General features: G+C 36.2%; 1 protein-coding gene across 1 annotated transcript in view; it reads right to left on the bottom strand.

Annotated features, from left to right (window-relative positions):
* Positions 1-24,211, bottom strand: part of LOC137634888 (uncharacterized) — a 74,836-nt gene extending 50,625 nt beyond the window's left edge. Inside the window, exons 1-6 of the mRNA XM_068367437.1 lie at positions 23,978-24,211; positions 23,392-23,622; positions 22,464-23,158; positions 22,267-22,375; positions 19,682-22,034; positions 19,115-19,298 (exon numbers count right to left, since the gene is read on the bottom strand). Of these exons, the coding sequence (XP_068223538.1) occupies positions 19,115-19,298; positions 19,682-22,034; positions 22,267-22,375; positions 22,464-23,158; positions 23,392-23,622; positions 23,978-24,211 (3,806 nt within the window). The remainder of the gene's footprint in view (positions 1-19,114; positions 19,299-19,681; positions 22,035-22,266; positions 22,376-22,463; positions 23,159-23,391; positions 23,623-23,977) is intronic.
* Between the last annotated feature and the right edge of the window lie 789 nt (positions 24,212-25,000).

The raw sequence follows: 25,000 nt of genomic DNA, 5'->3' as shown, positions 1-25,000 counted from the left end.
CTCAAAATATTATTTTTTCGTTGTAATCGAACTGGCCCAATGTCAAGATATCAAAACACGTTGATGTCAGCCATTATCAAAAAGGCGAAATCATATCGTATATCAAGCGTGGCTCCCACGTCATGGAATATATTTATAATTGTATTTTCTTGCCATGGAATATATTTTCTTTTTCCGCACATATAACACCCACATGATCCGTCCATTCATGGGGAGAGAGAGAGAGAGAGAGAGAGAGAGAGAGAGAGAGAGAGAGAGAGAGAGAGAGAGAGAGAGAGAGAGAGAGAACAGGAATCAGGAGACATGGTAGCATCGAAGTTTTGGCTCCATTACTTCTCCAAGATTTTATTTTCTGTTAGGTTTCTGTTATTTTCATCGTTGTATTTCCACTTAGTTTTTATAGTTTTTAGAAGCCATTTTTTTATAGCTTTTACAAGCCACTTCAATTCGATTTGTTTAATGTAACGTCGTATGGAATATATTAGGGTTAATCTTGGTTACCTTCAGAAGCTGAAAAAATAGTCTACAGTGTGTATTTCTAATGTTTTTTTTTTCACTTTCTTTATTTTGCAGGATATTTATAAGGGATCAGAAGGAATTTTATTTCAACATCTTTCGAAGGTCAGTTATGATAGAAACAATACAGAAAGATGTGGTATTTCCATTATGTATTGATACATCTTTCTACGAACTAATTACTATGAAAAGTTTTTTAAGGTTAATTTTCGCTCTCAGAGAATGGTTGATTAATCCTGATCTATAGAAAATTCACAATAATACTTTTTTGTTTTAATTTTTAATTTTCAATGTATTGGTCGCTAGCTTGTTATAAAGAAAATTAAGAAAATAGATAAGTTTTATTGCTGGGAGAACAAACAATTTCTTTTCTTCTATTTTACTGCCATTAATGTAAACTTAAGTAAAAACTAATTGCAATTCAGTCCTGACTAGTGCAGTGGTAACGTGTTCGCCTAGCATTCGCATGGCAACAGAATGATCCCAGCACCATGAATTTATTCTGTTTACTCTGTGGTTGAGCTTGCCCGGCTGACGTTCTGTTGAGCATCAATTCTGATGAAACCGGAATGGGAACCACACATCTTTACCTTTTATAAGAGAGAGTCAACACGGCAATTCCCTATTCGTGATCCCTTACACACTTTGGGATAGAAATATTCCCATTCCTTACACTAATTGCTATTAACTATTATATAGAACCACGGTCCTACATTCTTCAATTCTGCGTATGGGTTGTGGCTCTAATGTATAGATGTTACAGGCTATAAAGAGATTCACTTCTCGTTTTATTATCATCATTATTCAAAAATAAAATTGATATATAAAAGCTAACATACGCACGTTGCATTAATACAATACTTGTGTTTTTACAGTATATATTTACATGTATAAAGAATTATTTATTTTTCAAGAATTGCTACCCTCTTCGCCAGACGTACTAGAATTAACATTTCTTTTGACGCGGACATTAGCCCTTGTAAGCTAAGTTTTTTGTATTAATATGAATACATACTTCCAAGATACAAGAAGAAACTATTATTATTATTATTATTATTATTATTATTGATAATAATAATAATAATTATTATTATTATTATTATTATTATTATTATCATTATCATTGATAATAATAATGATAATTATTATTATTGTTATTATTATTATTATTATTATTATTATTATTATTATTATTATTATTATTATCATCATTGATAATAATAATAATAATTATTATTATTATTATTGTTATTATTGTTATTATTATTATTATTATTATTATTATTATATAGATCGTCGTTAGAATGTTGGAAGTATATGAGATTATGTCGAAAAAATAACTACTGCATGATAGTAGGCAATTTTTTATGCTTAGTTCGTTTTTGCTCTGAATGCTCTTACTGACTTGCGCAATGCTGATGAAGTTTTCTTTCGTCTGGCACAATACAAAAAGTAATGGTGACCAGCTCGAGTATCATTCTTGCTTTGACTGAATTAGACGTAGCGAGATGAACTTTTCTCTTTGTATTTCTTTCTCAGTTCCTAGATAAAGGCATTATGCAGAGATTAGAGGAGGAGGGAGTTTTGGGTGCATGGAAGATTTTTCTGATTATAGGATCCAGGATTTAGATAGTTTTCAAATCTTGTGAAGTGTAATTCAACCATTACGGTTTATTAGAGTATAACAGGAAAGTGAGAACAGATAAGCCGGTGTGTAAGCATTGTTTCATGGTTGTAATGATGGAACTATTAAGTTCAATGGTTTTTATAAGATTTTTCATATACATATACATATATATATATATATATATATATATATATATATATATATATATATATATATATATATATTAAAACAGTGAGGATTTAAACCAAAGACAAAGAAAACTATTGAGTTTAATACGTGAAATTATAAATGTTGAACTGCCGTTTCTCGTCTTGAGAGGAAATCATCTGAAAAGCTGTCTTCGGATTTATGCACCACTTCCTCTCCTCAGTAACTCATCTACCATATGTAAAGGACCTAAAATAATAAAAGATAATATACACCTCTTGAAAAGAATCAATTTAACGTAAGAAATTAATCGACAAATTTAACGAGAAGGGTAAGAAATTCAACAAGCTAGCTTCGTGAAAACGTAAATTTCGTAAATGAACACTCATTACCAAGTAAGAAAAAGTATATATAATTTACGTTCGTAGTTAATATTAGTCAAAATGACACTCTACTGGTTTATAAACTAAAGGCACAATGATAAAATCCTTTATTTTAATTTTTTTCAACGTGTTGGCGACCATAATTTAAACTATAATAAGCGTAAATTATATCTAAGAAACAGGTCAATCCTATTGAGCCTGCATAAGGTCTCTCAACTGACTTAGATTTCTTTAGATCCTGGTCTTTCGTGGTTAGATGATAAATCCAGTTGCTCGTGTTGCCTCTCTCCGAACATGAATTCCTATCGCTCGGCCTAGGGAGAGTTTATCGCTCCATGACACTTGAAAACTTCAGGGTAAAAAAAATGTCAGAAAATGTCCGTTCCGGACTGCTTTCTGTGTTGGTCTCTGACTCCCCCCGCTGGAAATCTGTCTTTCTGCAATCTCCCTCTCCCTGGATTCTGGACCGCTGAATATAAATACTCAAAAAGCAGAATGAGTGGATATTTAACTGTCAAACAGTCAGTTTAAAGAACTATTCAGGCTCAATAGTAAACAAAGTCGCAAATTATCCTATAGCCATAAAACAAATTACCATTAAACAAATGCCCATAGTTCCAACCACCACCAAAGTAAACAAAAGACAATGTACTTTTCAGTGCAAACAGAAATATACGAAAAGCATCAAGATATTTCTTTACACTCCACACTAAGGGTTCTACATTTTTTTTTTTTTTTTTTTTTGAATGCAGAACTCTGGAATAACTAGGAAAATTTCAACCGTAAATCTAATGTTATGGTGTTGGTTGTTTAAATACTCAAGGAAGGTATCAGCATGGTAATTACATCTGAACAAGGCGAAAGTGTCATCTATGTAGCGTCTATAAAAGAGTGGGCGGAAATTAGGTGGGCATACATCTAAAGCTCGCTCCTCCAGGGAGCACATAAATATGTTAGCAAAAGTAGGACCCAGAGGGCTTCCCATGGCCATCCCCTCAGTCTGCTTAAAACCCGTATTATTAAAAACAAAGGGCGTATCCAGCACGGCTAATTCTAAAAGCAACTTGAATTGAGTTCTATTAAAATTGTTGAACAAGCAATCGTCAGTGGGAAATAGCCTGTCTAAAATGATGTTGATAGTCTCGACAATGGGAACATTTGTGAACAGAGATTCCACGATCTGAGTCCTGCGTGATAATGTCATCTTTAAAGGAGGCCGAGTTTATTAATGTATATTTGTTGTGAGTCAGAGGTTGGAGTAAACGGACAAGAAAATTGGCGAGTTTATAGCTAGCAGTGTTAATGGAAGAAAGGGTGGGTCTCAAAGGAATTCCTTCTTTGTGTATCTTTGGCAGTCCGTACATAAGTCCATATGTAGATCCTGTTACAAAAAGGTCCTGATACGTATTTTCATCTATTGCTTTGGTTTGTTTTAGTGTTCTAAGAAATCTGTTGATTTTATCTTCGGGTTTAGTAATATTGTAAATGTCTGGGTCACCAACTTTGGTAAATTTTGAAAAGTCGTTTAAAATGTCATTCATTTTTTGTATGTAGTCATGTCTGTCAAGGATAACTGTACCTTTACCTTTGTCTGGACGAGTAATTATTAAATTTTTATCTTTGGCTAGGTTTTTCAAAATGTCATAATCATTTTTGGTAAAAAAAAGTAGCCCATCTAGTTTCAAGATTATTAAAAGAGCTGTGGGCGAGGGCTGAGAATTGTGATCTTAAAAACTCTATATTTTTGCAAAAGGGAAGTTTAATTAGTCTCTGAAAAAGTATCTCGAGAGGCAAAAAGAATTGCTGATAATTTGGGCGATAGTTGGGGAGGCAAAAGTCTAACCCTAAGGACAGTAGGAATTCCTCTCTTCGAAAGTATTCGTTTGGAAAAATTGAACACAGAATGAATTTTATTATTAAATAAAGGAACGGTAATGCCTAAATTTCGAAGTTTTGTGAAATGTCTATCTTCAACGGTCCGAATAAAGGAGGAAATAGCCTTATTAAATAAATGGTTAAAAATGATAAGAGTCCAATAATGTCAGCGAATTAAGTACACCAGTCCTGAATCTCGTCATTTGGTCATGTGCGCGATGAAGTTCCTTTGTCTTTGAACGTATTTCCAGCTCAAGGAGGTTCCTAGTAGCATCAGTGTAGAACTCAGAGCTGTACAGGGAGGCTTTGTAAACTTTGAACTTTATAAACTTAGGCACTATATTATTGAATTGACAATATCTCAAAACGTTGAGGTCGAGGTTGTTTTTGTAGTATTTCTTGGTGTGTTTCTCCAAGGAACGGCAGTTGGCTAAAAGCTGTGGATCGTATCTCGTTCGTATTAGCGAGTGGAAATCCTCCACTCCTCGGGAACGAAGACGGAGGAGAAACAGGGCGGCAAAGAGGAAGCTTCCGAAAGTCATGGTGCCAGGGAATCGTAGTCCAGCAGGTCAATCCAGCATAGAAGTATGGAGACAGGAGCAATTACTCAGGGATAAACATATTGGAGTAGGGAGACGCGTTCTGTCTTTCATCCATTTATTAGCGCCGACGTTTCGTATCAGCTTGATACATTTTCCAGGCTGAAACGATTACAAATCAATTGCGTATAAGTAAAAAGATACAACGTTTACCAACACCAAAATTAAAAACCTTTTTAATAAATTAAGAATAAAAACAGAGTAAAAACAGGAACACAGAATAACACTGAAAGGGCTAGGGGCGAATTCAGAGAAACAAATTAATTGAAAAATAATAATAATAGAAATATATAATAATAATAATAATAATAATAATAGAACGAACAAGACACCTATCCACAGCGGTAGCGTAAGGAGAACTGACACGAAAAATTGTTATGGAAGGGAGTGTAAACAAAACAACAGGTAATTAGGCAATAAACAATTGGGTGGAAGACGACTGGTGGTTGAGAGAAGGTACAGTTAGCTTAATCATTATTGATTCAAGGGTGTTTAGTTCGTCTATATGTCGAGTTCTTCCTACAATATTAAAATGATTGGTATCTATGTGTCTTTTGCAACTTTTACTGTGATTTCTTATGTTAGATTGTTCTGGATTTGATAGTCGACAACCCGTTCTATAGCTAATTCCTTGATGAGAGGAAACTCGGACTTTTAGCAGCCTCCTGGTGCAACCGATGTAAGTGCCAAGATCACATCTGGGACAGTTATACTTATAAACGACACCGGAGGCAAACAGGGGGCTGATCTTATCCTTGACTTGGAAGAGTGAGCCGATAGTTCGGGGGTTTATGGGAATTAGTTTCAAATTAAGGACAGGCAATTGCTCATTGAATAGGTTGATGCATTTTTTCCTAAATTTATTATTATGGAGAAAGGGAAATCTAGCAAACATACGGAGCTTGGGGACACTATGGACTATTGGGGGTGGATTGAATTTCAGATTAAGTAGCTTATTAAGGGATTTATGAAAAATTGCTGGAGGGAAATAATTATCCTTTAAGTAATCAGCAAGGAAAGTCACTTCAGTATGAAAGGTAGACCAGCTTGATGTCAGATTAATGGGTCTATGGAGGAGAGTTGACACGGAATTCAGTTTAAAGTTAAAAAAACATGAGCTATAAGAATTGGTCCCCAGGCCAGTAAAGGTGCTCTTTCTATACATACCGACTGAGCTCAGTCGGTAGAGCCGTTGCTGGCATGGTTTCAGGCCCACAGGTGGGGGTTCGAATCTCCACCCGGCCAGAAGCTATTACCATAAAATGAATTCTAAGTGGATATATATTCCCAGGATAGAATTCGGTATTAAATGCCGTTCGTGGGTGATATTTACATTGATTGAAATCACGTGTACTTGTGATATATGTTCATTTAAGATAACCACGTGTAGCAAACTCACGATTCAGCTATCATGGTGGAGATGGGTTTATTTCAAGTCTATGAATAGAATCCTGAATTCGACACGAATATGTACGGGGACTTGTCATAAACTTTTATCTCTCTTGATAGCTCAGCCGGTAGAGCCGTTGCTGGCATGGTTTCCGGCCCACAGGTGGGGGTTCGAATCTCCACCCGGCCAGAAGCTGTTACCATGAAATAAATTCCAAGTGGATATATATTCCCAGGATAGAATTCGGTATTAAATGCCGTTCGTGGGTGATATTTACATTGATTGAAATCACGTGTGCTTGTGATATATATATATATATATATATATATATATATATATATATATATATATATATATATATATATATATATATATATATATATAGAGCCGGTGATCCTTAATAGACAGAGCCTTTCACTTCTCAGAAAGTCTTTGTGGATAAGTTTTCCAATCCAACGGATGTTTTTTTTTCGTGTAGGTGGGGGGACCCAGCCAACGCTGGTCCTCATCCAATAGGTAGTGGTCGGCTTCAGACCCCAATTGAAATGCTGACCTTAATCATTGAAAAATCCCTACAGTAACCGCTTTATTTTACGATATTATTATTATTGTTGTTGTTGTTGTTGTTGTTACAAGCCAGGCTATAACCTAGTAACTTTGAAAAAGCAAGATGCTATAAGCCAAACGGCCAAACGGGGAAAAATAGCCCATAGAAGAAAAGAAACAAGGAAATAAACTAACTACAAGAGAAGAATAACCAATCAAAATAAAATATTTCCAAAACAGTAACAACATTAAATTATATCTTTCGCTATTATATAACCTATAAAAACTGAAAAAAAAAGAGAAACGAGAGGAAGAGAAATAAAATAGAATAAGTGTCCTTGAGTGTACCGCTAAGCAAGAGAACTCTAATCCAAGACAGTGGAAAGCCATGATATAGAGGCTAGCACTAAACAAGACCAGAGAACAGTGGGTTTATTTTGGATTGTCCTTCTCCCAGAAGAGTTTCTTCTACCCTTACCAATATCAAATTAGCCACTGAACAATTACATTGCATTAGTTAGCCCCCTGAGCGAAGAGGAATTGTTGGGTAACCTCAGTGTTGTCAGGTGTTTGAGGACAGAGGAGTCTTTGGGAAGAATAGGCCAGACTATTTGGTGTATGTGTAGGCAAAGACATAAGGAGCCATTCAAAGGACCCAACAACTCTCTAGCGGCAGTTTCTCAATGGGTGGCTGGTGCCATGTCCATCCTATTACCTACCAATAACCCAATAATTTTTGAAAACCCAAACGAGGATGTTAATACAATTGAGAACTATTCTTCAATCATACCTTGTAGAACTAGTGTTGGTTAGGGAAATTTATTCAAGTTTTTAATCATTACAACACGAGTTCCCTATTACGGATACCGCTTGGTTAGTTTTGTAATGCTGGAATACACATAATTCCAATATTGTATTTTTCTCTTTTTTTATTTATCCGAATTATGTAGTACATAATCCATTGGCCATAACAACTAAACCTACTGAGTCAACACTCAATTTCTTGTTTTCTAAACTACAGAATAAACTTTTCAATGATACCGTTTGAAATATTTCTATTAAAACCAAATTTCCCTTTATTCGCCCCGATTCTTAACCCTTTTTATATTATCAAGAAAGGCGTTGAACTTTCTAACCGGTGAACCAATTTATAGGATAAGAATTAAGTCAACAATATTCTTGCGGCTCTCTTCTCCTCGTACCATTTTCCCTGATTGATCCCCTTCAATACCTTCAAGAGATTGCTCTTTGTAAATCAACTTTTCTTTACATTTCATGTCCTGATTGAGGTTTGGAATTACAGCAATCATCTTCGGTTTCGTAATTAGCAGCCTAATCCCCTGCTCTCATCTTACCTAGAATCCTCTGTCTTTATTTTCTTACAATAAATGGCAATTTTATTTTACTGTTTTATAAATAGATGTCATTTTCATAGATCTTTTTTTTTTCTATCATTTTAACATGATAAAAAATGTTTTCGTGACAGTGTACAATTTCCTTATATTGATTGTTAATGATACGCGTATAGGCTATACTTTTTCTAAATATCACCGCTGCAAAATTATTAAAGACTTTTCATCTCATATATTATCCTGGACTTTAAATGAAATAAAGACGTAGCCAGGTTTTACCTAATTGCTTATTAGCAATGTTTGAAATAATAACCAAGCTCTGAGCTCTGTGTAGACAGAAGTAGGAAACTTGTGGTCCTTAACACATACCAAGAACAAAATGTTAAGGAATTATAAAATCTACTTAACTACTTTTTTTTTTTTTATTTGTTTGATGTCGGCTACCCCCGAAAATTAGGAGAAGTGCCTTAGTATATAGATAGACTTGACTGCATATACTAACATTGTGAACCAGCTCGGTAAGGTATTGTTTAAAAAAAAAATATTAATTTTCAGTATACTGGGACCTAACTAAAATCATTTCAAGGACTGTAAGGACAGGGTTATAGGAAGTTCATCTTTATATTGTCACCGGTGTTTAGCTTAATTCATTAATACTTTGGCGAAGATTTATTTCATTGAAATATTTCTTATTTATCGGAAGAAGTTAAGCAAAAAAAGAGAGTATTGCGAAATGGCAATTTTTCTAAATTTGGAAGATTAAATATAATTATGACAGGACTTTTCATAACTCCATAACACCTATCAAGCTTACTAAGTAATGTGAAAATTATTATGTAGTGTTTTACAACCCTACAACTATTGATTGTTGTCGGCTATAATCCTCGCGTTTTTCTTCATTAACTGAGAATGGTTTTCACATAAGTTAAAGATCTCATTCTCTTTTACTCTATTGAATATTTTTTTACAAATATTCTTTTCGAATTTAGGAAAGAATGGGAATGTGGGATCAAGACATACATGATGATTGCCGGAAATTTGGTTTATATCCGCTCATCTCCAGCGTTGGCTTTTCCTTTCCGTAGAGTTCCCTAATCTTTTTGTAAGTCTAAATGATGAGGCTTTTAACGCCTCTATAAAAGATTTTCCTTGGTAACCGCCTCTCTTTTTTTGTCTACTTTTAGTAAATCTTTAAATGCCTGTGCAGGGAGGCTTCCTAAATGGACTTGAGAAGATAATCTTATATACTTCACACTTCCTTATAAGCTTCATGTCTGTATAAACAACACATACGAAGCTTAATGTATATATATATTTTTTTTTTTTTGCTGTGCAATTGTCTTTTAACCTTTGCAGGTCGCAGTTTGTATCCTTGCAACAGTATATTAGGACCTTGGACATAAGAATAGGAAACCCCAGCTAAGAAAAGCAACCATCTCCATTATCTGACGGACAGTGTTTACATAACATTTGGCTAAACAAATTGAAATTACTTTAACAATGTTTTATTGTAAGATATTTAATTTCGACTGCATTTTCAAGTTTTTGAGTAATTTTAACAAGGTGAGGTCACAAACATAAGATTATAGCAGACCAACGATAGCCAAACATTGCCCACTCACTCAAAACAGGTATGTTACAACCTAATGGCTGTTTGTATATATATATATATATATATATATATATATATATATATATATATATATATATATATATATATATATATATATATATATATATATATATATTTGATATACTTTCGAGTCTTTTGATCCACCAAAATGTCACCACTATTGTACTGCAGAGCAAACTTCCTGTATGTCGGAAAACCATTATATTTAATTAAATGGGCGTAGTCCAGTACAGTACTATAAATTCCCTCTCCTCCTGTTTCTATTTAGCTTCATTCACGTACAGTATATTATATTCTTTGGTATGTAAAGTTTATTAACCACGTTTCTGTGTTTTTTTTTTTCCTTTTATATGAATGATAAGATATTTCCTATGGTTATTTTATGTATGTATGTAATGTATGTATGAAGCCATGGAAGAAAAGTGAAAACCCGTAACGGGGGTTAGAATTTTCTTAAGTCATTTCTCTTTTCATGTACTAATTCTATTTTGAAGACTTGTTTCTTTTAAAATTATGAAAAAAAAAAACGTACTTAATTTGACGGCTGATTTTCCGGTCCCATACAACAGGGGAACCTCACTCTCTACAGGACCTCCACTGTCGTTATATCTTGTTCGTTCAGAGTATTCAACGTTTCATATCACGTATCGCTCATTTACTGTTAAATCGTCACTGTCATAGGACTTATGGAATAAGAAAGTCTTCAGTTTATGTCTTCAATCAGTCTCGTGGAAGCTTATTGTATAGTCACGAGGCCGCATATTTAAAGGCTCTGGAGCCTACAGTAGACATATATCTAGGTTCCAATAGTTTGAAACCATCTGTGACTATTCTCGTGTCGACATGATTTGTTGGTTGGGCAATATGTAGCAATTCTTTCAAGTATTTTGGACGACCGGTTCTGATAACTTGGTGGGTTATTGTACATATTTTAAATTCAATTCTCGCTTTAATCGGCGGGCAATGTAAATCAATTATTATAGGCGTGATCCTTTCTATAGGTGAGACACTTTTTCTCAGTCTTACTCCTCTGTTTATTATGTTTTGTAATTTCTTAAGTTGTTCTTTTGGTAAATTGTAATAGATGGAGTTGCAGTAGTCAATCCTGGTAAAGTTTCTTTGCAGAATTTTCATCCAGGTACTTTTTTATAAAAGCAATAATTCTTAGATGATAACCACCAGTTTTTACTACATTATTTATTAAGGCATTGAGAGACAAGTTACACTCAAGTTACAAGGTGGATTTCAAGATAATTTTTATCTTAACGTTTCTATTTAGCCGATTATGTATAATTTATCGGGCATATTGAAATTTACATTGATATAATCCAAATGCTCTCTCTCTCTCTCTCTCTCTCTCTCTCTCTCTCTCTCTCTCTCTCTCTCTCTCTCTCTCTCTCTCTCTCTCTCTCTCTCTCGTCACAGATATTTTTATATAATCACATTTCAGCTTTTCCAGGCTTCTCACTCTCGTAACCTTTTTCTTTCTTCCGGTAATTCCCAAGGAAGAACCTCAACAAGTATACTCGTTTTTCTTTCTCAAGTCTCCAAAAATTCTATTATCTGGACTTTAATTTTGTTGAAGGTCTTGGTTTCTGTTATACTCCGTCCTGATCTTTTATTCCATTCCTATAATCAAACCGCTCTTGTTTTTTTCTTTCTTGTTACTTCAAATATTTATGGATCTGGCTGCTGTCATACAAAGCCAGTCGCTTTTCATCTCAAAGTTTTATTCCCATCTCGAAACGGCCTTTGTTTCCGTCCTCCAGGTCACCAATTCGTCTTTTAACCGAGACTTCATAGAAGCCATCTTTCCGGCCGTTCCACTTTCATTTCAGTTTAGTTTGCGGCCATTTGCTATGGCCTTTTGGGTGAAGTGACTCGATTCTATCTCAAATATGGTTCCCAATGTTCAGGCATTTTGGTATTTGGTTTGGAACAATCTTCGCTGCGACGGCTTATGCCATTAGAAAACCGTCGTTATTTAGTTCACAGGTTTTTTAGTACACCACATATGTTTTCTACCTCTTATAATTATTTAGAAGACAATCTATGCTCTTTGATTTGAATTTCAGTGTCTATTATTTTATCAGTATTTTTCTTCACTTTATTTCTGGAACTGTTTACTGGTCTTGAACGTCAGATTTTGGAACAAATAATACATACTTCTTTTTTTTTTTTTTTTTTTTTTTTTGCGAGGGAGAGACATCACATGGTTGGCTTGGGAAAGGGAGTAGGACCACATTTGAATAGGCCCAACATTTGTCTGTCTTAACGCTGGTTAGCCAAGAATCCCATGTTCTTGTGGTCGTAGAAGTGGGAGACAGGGATTTATCGAAGATAATAGAGTACATGTATAGATCTCTCTCTCTCTCTCTCTCTCTCTCTCTCTCTCTCTCTCTCTCTCTCTCTCGTGAATATATATATATATATATATATATACATATATATATATATATATATATATATTTATAAATATATGTATATAAATATATATATAAATATATTTATATAAATGTATATATATATATATATATATATATATATATATATATATATATATATATATATATATATATATATATATGGCTTATCATGGCAATACACAAATCCTCTCACAATTTTAAATATCCCCACTCAGAAAGCTTACACACACATGCATACATATATATATATATATATATATATATATATGTGTGTGTGTGTGTGTATATATATATATATGTATATATATATATATATATATATATATATATATATATATATATATATATACAAAGCATAACATTTGGTTAAACAATATTGTAAAATATTTTATTTCAGCTGTATTTCTAATTTTAACAAGGCGACGAAAAAAACATAAGATTAAAGCAGACTAACGATAGCCATATATGCCCAATCACTCAAAACAGGTATGTTACAACCTAATGTTTTTTTATAATTTTGACCATTCATTGCATCTGGATTGGGAATAGACAAGGGGTTAACTACTGCAATGTAATTGTTCAGTGGTTACTTTCCTTTTGGGGAGGGTAGGAGAGAATCTTTAGCTATGGTAAGCAGCTCCTCTAGGAGAAGGATACTCCAAAATCAAACCATTGTTCTCTAGTCTTGGGTAATGCCATAGCCTCTGTACCATGGTCTTCCACTGTCTTGGGTTAGAGTTCTCTTGCCTGAAGTGTACACTTGAGCACACTTTTATATCTTATTTCTCTTCCTCTTGTTTTGTTAAAGTTTTATAGTTTATATAGGAGTTATTTATTTTTATGTTGTTACTCTTCTTAGAATATTCTATTTTCCTTTTTTCCTCTCTTCACTGGGCTATTTTCTCTGTTGTAGCTTAGCTACTAATATATATATATATATATATATATATATATATATATATATATATATATATACAAATTATATTATATACACATTTATATATATACAGTACATATATACATATATATATATATATATATATATATGCAAAATTTATCATATATATATATATATATATATATATATATATATATATATATATATACATATATATATATATACATACAGCAAGAACAAAACCAAACAGAGTCGAATCTAGTCCACTGCAGGACAAAGGTCTCAGACGTGTGTTTATTGATATCTGGGTCTTGGCCACTTTATCACCACGCTGTCCAGTGCGGATGCCATGGTGGGAGATTTTGTCTGATCGCTCACAGCGATCAAACCTAGTATTGGTGGCCCTGACCAGTACTGCTTTGCTTATCATGGCAATTAACAACTCCTTTCCCCATTTTAAGGTATCTCCACTCAAAAAGGTTACACATACACACACATTTTATATATATATATATATATATATATATATATATATATATATATATATATATATATATACACACACACACACAAAATATAAAGTTTGGCTAAACAATATTGTAAAATATTTAATTTCGACTGCATTTTTAGGTCTTTATGTAATTTAATTTTAACAAGGCGAACCCACAAACATAAGATTATAGCAGACTAACGATAGCCAAATATACCCACTCACTCAGCCAGGTAGGTTACAACCTAATGGTTTTTTTTTATTTATAAGGCTGACCGTTCATTGCTTTTGGATTGGGAATAGACAAGGGGTTAACAACTGCAATGTGAATTGTTCAGATCTACTTACCGTTTGTAGGGGTAGGAGAAACTCTTTAGCTATGGTAAGCAGCTCCGCTAGGAGAAGGACACTCCAAAATCAAACAATTGGTCTCTGGTCTTGGATGGTGCCTCTGTACCATGACCTTTCAGTGTCTTGGGGCAGAGTTATCTTGCTTGAGGGTACTCTCGACCATACTATTCTATCTTATTTCTCTTTCTCTTATTTTTTTATTTTTTTTATATGAACGATTTATTTTAATGATTTTATTGATATTAAAATATTTAATATTTTATTTTAATTGTTAATTATTTCCCTTACTTCCTTTCCTCACTGGGCTATTTTCCCTGTTGGAGCCATTGGGCTTATAGCATCCTGCTTTTCCAACTAGGGTCATAGCTTAGCAAATACTATATATATATATATATATATATATATATATATATATATATATATATATATATATGTATATACACATATTTATGTATTTATATATACATATTTATGTATATATACATATATATATATATATATATATATATATATATATATTTATATATATACAGTATATACATACATATACATATACATTCACATATATATATATATATATATATATATATATATATATATATATATATATATATATATATATATATGCATATGTTCATTTAAAAATAAATATATATACATACACACACATACACATATATATATATACACATATATACACACACACACACACACACATATATATATATATATATATGTATATATATATATATATATATATATATATATATATATATATATATATATATATATATATATTGACTATCATATGAGCATACTCCAGATAATATAATGAAACTGGTAGGTTTCTATTGTTACTAGAGAGATTTTTCAGTATGAGGAAACTTGACAGGAGTAGGTGTAATCTGAGAGTTTTAATAAATAATTTTTATATGACTCATTTAATTGCGTATATATCTTTGACATTTATGATATTACATTGTACTTTTGGCTTGAGTAAAAGTAACACAATAGTATCTGTCATATTCTTTTTTTAACGTGTATATGAATGGCACAAACTGTTTCATAGCTTCGAATGAAATATGAAAATAAATATAAATGATATTCACTCTCCGTGTGTGTTTGTCTCGTTCTTCTGTCGCCAGCATGTAGCCTGATCTGACAACAATTCAATTGTGCTATGAAACCCGCATCCGTGCCTAAGGGTAAGGCTGCTATTCGTTTATTTTGTGGAATTAATTGTTTTTTTTTTCTGTTTGACTCTCATGTGGAATATATATATATATATATATATATATATATATATATATATATATATATATATATATATATATATATATATATATATATATATATATATATTTCACTTGTACATATACATATTTTTGTTTGCGTGAATGTATGCATGTGTATTATTGCCCAACAAATCATAAACCGTTTTAAAATACGTTGATTTTTTTTTTCATGTATACATTAATCAAATTTTGTTGCTTAGCGAGTAAGAGCGTTAGAATCGGTAAATTACATATTTCTATGAGTGTTTTGAAGGTAAAAGAGCACATTAAAAAATATATATGTAATGCAATACCTATTTCCTTAGAATGTAGTTATTATATTTGTTACAAGAATTCTGAAAAATTTCTAATTACAGTAGCTGTTTTTCTAGATAATACAGACTGACTTAAAAACCAATTTTTTTCAATAACGTCTCTAAAATAGGAAGGCTGAGGACCGTGCTCTGATGATGGATATACAGTAAGTTCACTGTATAATTATGCTGCGTGGCCACCCCTAACCCATCCCACCTCTCTCCTAAATACATTGGTCTATTTTCCACCAAAATCCAAAAATTGGATAGCTTTGAAATAAGAATTTGAAGTGAATTTTGGTCGAAATATTTCCACCTGACCAGTAGTGTCATACTGATTAACTTAGAAATCTTATGTGTTCTTCTGTCAGACAGTTTTGAAGACAAAACTAAAAATTTACAACACAAGAATCTTATAAGAAACGAAGGTCAATAAATCACAACTCGTGTTACTTTAGCCTCCTTTACCCCAATTTTTTAAAATATAGACAAATGATGAAAACTGGTGTTAAATGAGAGACCTTTTTTACTGAGACATTGCCCTCAAACTGTTAAATGTTTCACAGCATATTTGCGTTGGAAGCAATTTTATAACGACGTATTTCTTCCAAAACTCCAATTAACATGGCATTTGTCTTAACCATTCCCCCGACATGAATCACATAAACATTAACGTTTCTTTGTGCATTTATGTAAAAATATATTAACCTACTTTATGAACGAACCAATTATATAACCCTTTGTATCCTGCACACATAATAAGTTTGATTATAAGGAAAGTTCCATCAAAGATTTTTAATTAACATATTGCGAAAGCTACAAGCGATATAATTATGCATTCCAGGAATCGAATTTACATCGAAGACAAATTCCATGTGATTCAGGACAAGGAGAGACATACAAATGAGATCTAATTCCTTAAAATTAATACCCAGTATTTTATCAAAATTGTTTATTAATATTATTTCCAAAAACAAAAGTAATTATTTCTCTTGCATGAGTGATTATATATATATATATATATATATATATATATATATATATATATATATATATATATATATATATATATATATATATGTATATATATATATTATATATTTATATATATGTGTGTATATGTGTGAATATATATATATATATATATATATATATATATATACACACACATATATATATATATATATATATATATATATATTTATATACATGTATGTATTTAGATACATGTATAAGTATACCTACACACACACACATATATATATATGTATATATATATATATATATATATATATACACACATATATATATATATGTGTGTGTGTGCGTGTATGTGTGTGCGTTTGCCTGTATATATATGTATGTACATATGTACTTACTTATATATATTATCTTATATTACATATATCATCAGCCGTTACTATCCACTGCAGAACGAAGGACTTATATATATTATCATATATTACATATATCATCAGCCGTTACTATTCACTGCAGAACGAAGGCCTCAGATATGTCGTTCCATTTGCATCTGGTTATGGTCTTTCCATGCCATCCACACACCCAAACTTTCTTAGTTTGTCAATTTATTTCCTTCTCTTCCTTGCCCTGCTTCTTTTGCAATCTCTGGAGACCCATTCTATTATTCTTAATGTCCATCTATTTTAGGTAATTCTCATTATATACCTTGCTCTTATCCATTTCTTATTCTTACATATTGATAGAATATCATTCATGTTACCATTTTATTGTCTCTTAGTGTTATTCCCATCATCATTCTTTCCATAGCTCTATGAATTGTGACTAATTTATTTTAGTCTTTAGTGAGACTCCAAGTTTCTGATGCATAAGTTGATACTGGTAGGACCATAAATACTTTTCTCTTCAGAGAAATGGGGCCCTAGGAATTGTAAAGGAAGCAGGGGAATGAAGAGAAGACGATAGATTGACGAAATAAGAAAGTTTGGGAGCGTGGACTTTCACAGAAAGACCATAAACAGACACAAGTGGAAGGACAGGTATGAGACCTTTGTTCTGCTGTGGACTAGTAACGGCTGACGATGGTCATGATATATATATATATATATATATATATATATATATATATATATATATATATATATATATCCTAAGCTGAAAAACTGTGAAGTCACCTTATAAGGTACTAAATACGGAAGGGAAGTCAATTCATACACTTTTGAAATTTTTAAATTTATTATTTATTGCAAATGTGTCAAGTGCATGACACAGGGCTCTTCCTCTTCAATAATCAGCTTCTCCTCCATACCTGGATGGGAAATATAGAAATTGCACGTTAGTGGTAAAGCCTAAGAATTAACTTTAAATTATATAGGTAAGAATAATATGGCAAGAAGCACTTATACAAAGGAGTATGCAAACTATTACCTTACTGTAAGTAGGTCAAGACAAGAAAAATCAAGTATGACAACCATATCAAGGCTGGATAATCCTATCCTGAAATAATATAATATCCGTGTAAGTTTGCATTTAAGGAGATTCTTACAATTTTATGTTGATTTATCCAGAAAATGACAAATAGTAGCTTACCACTATGTACAATAAACCCATGAACAACCTTCAGTAGAGTTGCGAAACCACTGTAAGGACAAGAGAAATCCTCTATAACTATTAAACATTCGTGAATATCCGTACTCTACCGATGGCAGGTAGGAAGGACTTTAATAGGCAGCAACAAAGGCTCAAAAGATTGCTACGATTACCATTCAGTATTTGCCCCAAAAATACTTGGTACTCACCGTAGTCCATCCGAGCAAGAAGGGATTGAAGTCAATGCTTAGGAGAACGTGACTTCTCCACAAATCCTCCACTAAGGTGAGTCAAAGTCGAGACGACGATGAACAAATCAGTCGTAGGAGGCAGAGTACATCCAGGTGGCCACCAATTACGCCGTCCAAATTATGGAACCAAGGGAATAATTCACAAATGCCTCTTGAGGGACCCTTGATTCTTAATAAAATTATCAGAGCCTCGTCCAAGACATCCTCCAGGAGGACAGGCTCACACAGACGATGGAAGACGGGCTCAATGGCTTGCTTGCTTATAGATTTCCCAGCCTTATTGCTGGACACGGGCTTTTGCGTTGGTAGCCCGTCTGGGGAGGTTGATGTGTGTTTGGGTCGGGACCTTTATTATATGGAACACACACAGGTGATTGAGATTTTTCTTCATCGTCTAGTCGTTGTTCGCGGCAGACAGCCCCTGGTGGATCCGTCCAGCTCGGCAGTGGGGCCCTTGGCAATATGCCGGCTTACCCGGGTTTGACAGGCTGCTCTGCACCTAGAGCTTGGCCTGTCTGTAGAGGACCTGTGAAGCAGGCCTCTATGTCAAGTCTTTTCTTATGTATTTCCCGTTGACTGCCGAGGGACGGAAGGGAAGGGGCTGCATCTTCTTGGAGGCAAAGTAGGGTTTGGAGTGGGTGCTGCGTTCTTCTTTTTCCTTAGGAAATCAGGAGGGGACAGGCCCTTGGAACCACGAAGGGAAAAAAGTTTAGTTGTAGAGAAAGTGGTATAGTAGCAAGTCCCATGGGAGTAGTAGGTCATGGGAAGGAGGTGACAGGATTTGAGTGGGAGGCAGAAATTGGGAGGGCATAAAGTATCCCTGGAATTTTGGATTAGTAGGAGAGATAGTTAAATAGTAGCGAGTCCCATGTGAGTTGAGGGTCATGGGGAGGAGTAAAAAGTCATTTAGTGGTAGGCAGAAAAAATGGGGGGAAATTTTTTTTTTTTTTTTCTTTTTCATTTATTTATTTACCCTTAACCTAGTGCTTCATCTTGGGGTTGGATATGAGACGAGGAAGCCTTGGTACTGTGGTATGTTACTTAGTACATGCTTTGTTATTGTTTCTGCAGTCATAGGAGGAGGGGAGGTTATGGATTGCCGTAGTATGGTGGTACTTGGACAGGTGAGGAGGTAGTGCTCCAATGGATCCTCTCCAGTCAGGTCTTCGCAGTATTTGCATGGTCTTTCTTCGTCCCCAATCACCTGCCAATTACATAGGTACCCCAGTCGGAGTCGATGGATTACGGTGGCTAAGCCCCTTCCGGTGTTTCTTGTGATGTCATGGGGGTCCATGCCAGTCACATTAGTATACCATCTGGCCGACATGGAGCCCCATCTGGCGGCCTCTAGTACCTCCGACTTAACTCTGGAAAAACAAGTGTAAGTAATTAATTTTTTCAATTGACCAAGTGATTTACTAAGACTCACTCCGATAGTTGCACATCTGAGTGTGTTGTTTGCAAGTCTGTCTGCTTCCTCATTTCCTTGGATTCCCACATGGCTCGGAATCCAGTTCAGAGTGACTTTGCGGCCTCCCTGAGCGTGGATTTGGGCTGTGGCCTTAATGGTAGTAACCAGAAGCACGTTTTCGGTTATTGGGTTCTTAAGTATGGCTTGTATCGCTCCCCTGGAATCTGTGTGCACAGTAGTGTCCCCTTGCCTGCTCAACGAGTTTGCCAGGGCCTTGGCTATTGCGACCTGTTCAGTTTGAAGTGTTGATGCGTGGTCCGAGACCCTCCAGCTGGCCACGTAGTTGTCTGAGAAAACTGCTGCGGCCGTCGCAGGGATGTCCCGGTCCACCGATCCATCTGTAAAATAATTGTCGGTAGCATTAGTTTTGTTGATTGCATACATGGCTGCTTGCAGCATCTCCTGAGGGGAGCAAAGGGCTTTGGTTGTGGGGAGGATGGTGAAATTTATATTTATTGGGTCGGGAATCCATGGGGCTGGGGGGTTAAACAGAACATGGTTTTTATCTGGTCGCATAGCCAAGACTTCCTGTTGCATGTTGACTCTCCTGATGGCCTGGAGAAGGCGTCCCACATAATTGGGGGGAGGGTCTAGGTCTTCGTGGAGGTTTATTAGGCCTCGGATTTTGTTGCTGAGGGGGCAAACTCTGTCAGCCCTTATGGTTTTGCTTATAATGGCACATAGTCTTAAATCGATTCTATCTGCCAAGGGCATGAGGCCAGTCTCGGCTCGCAGCAATTGAAGCCTTGTCCACATAGGGGCTCCCGTTATGAGCCTCATGCTGTTGTTTTGTATGACCTCTAAGGAGGTCAACAGTCTTGAAGGGAGGCACGTAAGTATGGGGGCCGTGTACTCGACCTGTGCAACAATGGCTTGTATGTGGAATTTCCTTAGTAATTGGTGCGATGCACCCTTGCTTAAGGTGGCAAGCCTTTTCATGGCTACGTACCGAGACGTGACCGCATGCCGGAGATGTTTGACTTGGCTAGCTGGGTTCAGGAACTTGTTTATGATTACTCCTAAATATTTATAGTTGTCGACCCATTCTATGGGGGTGTTGTTTAGGATTAGATTAGGAGGATCGTAGTCATGTTTGATGGCCATGGCTTTGGTTTTGATTGAGTTTACTTTGAGACCTAGTTCCCTGCACCCTCCACTTATTACGTCAAGGGCTCTCTGCATGGCTCCTGGTTTATTTTGTACGGTGTGGGGGCATACTATGCAGATGTCGTCAGCATATATAAATATCTCTATGCCCCCTGGGAGTTCTAGTGCCAGCAGGTTCTCCATCAGGATATTGAACAGGAAGGGACTCAGGATGCCTCCTTGGGGTGTGCTGTTTTCCAGGGGAAGGAAGGGGGAGGTGGCCCCCTGGAAGCTCACTCTGGCTTCCCTATTTTTAACGTACTGCTCGACCCAGGATAAGAGATGTCCCCTGACTCTCTTTACAACCAGGGAAAAAAGTATAGCTTGTGCACTGGCCAGTTCATACGCTTTTTCAAGGTCCATGAAAACTATCAGGGCTTTTTTGTTATTTATGGTTGCCATGACATCGACGATACATTCATGCGTACCTATGCCCTCCGTGAAACCGTACAGTCTAGGATGCAGACGTCCAACTTTCCATTTGAGTCGATTGAGGACCATTCTTTCTGCAACCTTTTCCGTACAGCTTATGAGGGCGATAGGTCTGTACGCATTCTCTTCTTGGGACTTCGAGATGGGGTGAATATTTTGTTGATTCCAGGTTAAGGGTCTGCATCTGTCAACAAAGGTTTTGTTTATGATATGGAGGTAGACCCCCTTAGCCGGATTCCCCTTATTTCTCAGCATACTGTATGTTAGACCGTCGATGCCAGGAGCGGTGTTCTTCGTTTTGGCCAGTGCCTTTTCTAGCTCCTCCCTCGTGAATGTCAGAGTCATCTGTCATCCCATACGCAGCGTTTACTATAGTGACTCTGATGGGGAGGAGTGCTTCCTGTCTCTGCCTGGTTGTTAGGGGGAGGTTATTTGATTTGGCACGGTCCGCAAACCCCTGTGCCAGTCTGAGTGCTTCCGCAGGAGGATCTGGTTGAGCCGTTTGGTTTGATCGGTTTTTTCCCACTACTTTGTTAAAAAAACTCCAAATCCTCTTGAGCGAGGTGAGGGTGTTTACCTCGGAGCACGAGTCCAGCCACTTCTGAATCTTGACCTCGTTAGCTACGGCCACTGCACAGTCTGTAACTTCAAGTAGTGTCCGGTGCAGTTCCTCAGTTTTATGGCGCCTGAGAAGTTTGAGGACCCTGTTTATTCTTTTATTAATTTCCCTTATCCTGGAGTCGTAGTACCAGGCATCCTTGTGGTTTGTCTTACGGGTTTTCTTCTCTGGCATGGAGCTGCTGGCGGCTTTTTGGAGCTCCCTGATGAATATTATTTTGCAGCTGGTCTATATTTTCGTTTGTCTCGGGGTCGTATTGATCTGCCCAGCTTGTCACATGTTTCTCAAACAGCTCCCACTTGGCCAGGTCCTGGTTCCATCTGCGCAGGGGCGGAGGTGGAGCCGGGAGTTTTTCCATTTGGACCGTAAAATTGATGCCAAAGTGGTCGCTTAAGAGAACAGGGTAGAGGTCCCAGGTTGATCCTGGTACCAAATTCTCAGAAACGAAGGTAAGGTCCAGCCTGCCTCCGGCGCTGTGGGTTGCAATGTTCGTATCGTTTAAAAGTTTTACTCTATCAAAGTCCACTCGGACGGCGGCGAGGTGTGTCCCCGTGGGGTTTGTTGGTTGTGTTGAATTGAGGAAAGTGTGGTGTGCATTAAAGTCGCCTGAGATTACGGTGTTTTCAGTGTCTGCTGTTGCAAAGAGTAGTGTGGCGTCTATGTGTTTGTGTGATGCTTTATATATATTGTGAACTGTGAGTGTTGTGTTGACTAAAGTTATCTGTATGCTAAGTGTTTCTGTTTCATGACAGTCTATATTGGCTATTGCTTTTGATGGGATTGTGTTCTTTACCAGTGTCAGTAGTCCACGTGTTGTGTTTGTGCGGTGTGTTCTGTACGCTTTGTAGTTCTTAAAAGAAAAGGATTGTTGTTCTGTGAGTAGTGTTTCTTGTAGGAGTATAATGTCGGGGTTCTGTGTATATGTTTGTGATTGTAGAAAGGTGTATTTTGGTCTGATTCCGCAAATGTTCCATGAGAGAAAGGATAGTCTGTGCTGTGTGTTTTGTGTGACCTGTGTGTCGTCTATGTCCGCGAAATTGGACTAGATTGGGCTGCGCAGATACCTGCCAGGATCGCTCTAACCGGGTTCCAGACAAGTCGTATAATGGCCACGAGGCTTTCGGTGTATACATCTGGGAAATTAATCCTGATAAAATCCACTAATTCGTCGCCTGTCTTGTCACAGACAAGGTTCATTGCTTCCTTCACTGTTTGAGCACCCTTGTCTGTCACTATTATTTCTGTTGGGTTGCTGTCACTTATTATATCTTCTGGGTTGGCACTGTTTATCGTGGTGGGTTGGTTATCACTTTCCTGTTCGTTTGTCAGGACTGGTGTGGCCATTTCTGTTTCCACTGAGCCTGTTGTTGTATTGGAATCGTTTGGGTGGGGGGTTAGGGGTGGGGTGTCTGTTGTTTAGGGGTCGTCGGCACCCGTGGGGGGGTTATTTTGCACTGGGGTTTTTCTAGGACGGGGCCAAACGGTGCCGTTTGCTTGTTGGGCATGGCAGTGATTAATGTTGGGGGGGGGGGGAGGGTACTGGAGGGCTTGGGTGGAAGGAAGGATGGATGGATGGATGGATAGATGGATGGATGGATGGATAGAGGGGTGGATGGATGGATGGGTGGATGGATGGTTGGATGGATGGATTATTTTCGGTGTTCCCTACTGTTTCAGAGGTTTGCTGGGTTTCCTCTGTATGGGTGTGGCTTGTCTGTGGTTGAGAAGGGGGTCTCCTGGACCACCTGGTGGCTCTTTGGGGCCTGGGTGGGACTGCTTTCCCTGTGATCCGTGTTCTTTCTTGGTCTATCTTATTTAGCCTTGCAGGACATCTGTCATTCCAGGCATGGTGGTCATTATTGCAGGCCGGGCATTTGTTGTATGTTGGTTCTTTATTTTTCATTTTGTCTATGCATATGTCAGAGTTGTGCCTACCAGAGCAGACCCCACAAATGTGGAAGCGGGACCTGCATTGAGCCGCTATATGTCCATATTGGTTACACTTAAAACAACGAAGGGGCTCCGGGATATAGTGTGTTAGTCGGAAGTTTCCATGCCAGCCCAGGTCTATCCTCTCTGGGGGATCTCCCCTGCACCAGCACTTGACTATGTATGATTTTTCTTTGCCTTTGGTTTTGAATCTTTCTGCTTTGATTATTAGTGGGTGTCTTTAGATGATTTCTGTCTCAAGGGTGGGGGAAAAGCCACATAGTACTTTAATGACGCGGGGTTCTATTGCTTTGATTTCTTCATACCCCGGGATACTTCTGAGGATTTTTTCCGCCTCCTCGTTTAAGGGGGAGACTATAATGTCCCCTCCATGTTTGGCTCTCACTGTTACTTTGATATGAGGGTATTTTTCTTCTGTGTATTTAATAAGTGCGTAGGCAGATTTGTTTGGGTCATTTGGCTTAGGGCTTTTAAACACTGTTAGGTTTTTGGGGAGAGGTTTTGGTTCGGTTGTTCTGCCTCTATTTTTATTTTTATTTCTATTGTTTTCTACTGTAATGAAACCGTCATCCTCTTCACTCTTTTCTTGGCTGTCAAAAATATCTTCTGTTGACATATTTCTGTTGTTATTTTCACTTTCACTGTATGTATTTCCTTTTCCTGCTTTATCACTATTCTCTATGTTATTGTTGTTGGCACTGGTTTTATTCACGTTATTTTCACTGTATTCACTGTACTGGGT

The sequence above is a fragment of the Palaemon carinicauda genome, chromosome 45 (genome assembly GCF_036898095.1).
Source record: "Palaemon carinicauda isolate YSFRI2023 chromosome 45, ASM3689809v2, whole genome shotgun sequence".
Classification (NCBI taxonomy): domain Eukaryota; kingdom Metazoa; phylum Arthropoda; class Malacostraca; order Decapoda; family Palaemonidae; genus Palaemon; species Palaemon carinicauda.
The sequence above is the reverse complement of the archived record's forward strand: the minus strand, read 5'-3'. Positions and strand labels throughout refer to the sequence as shown.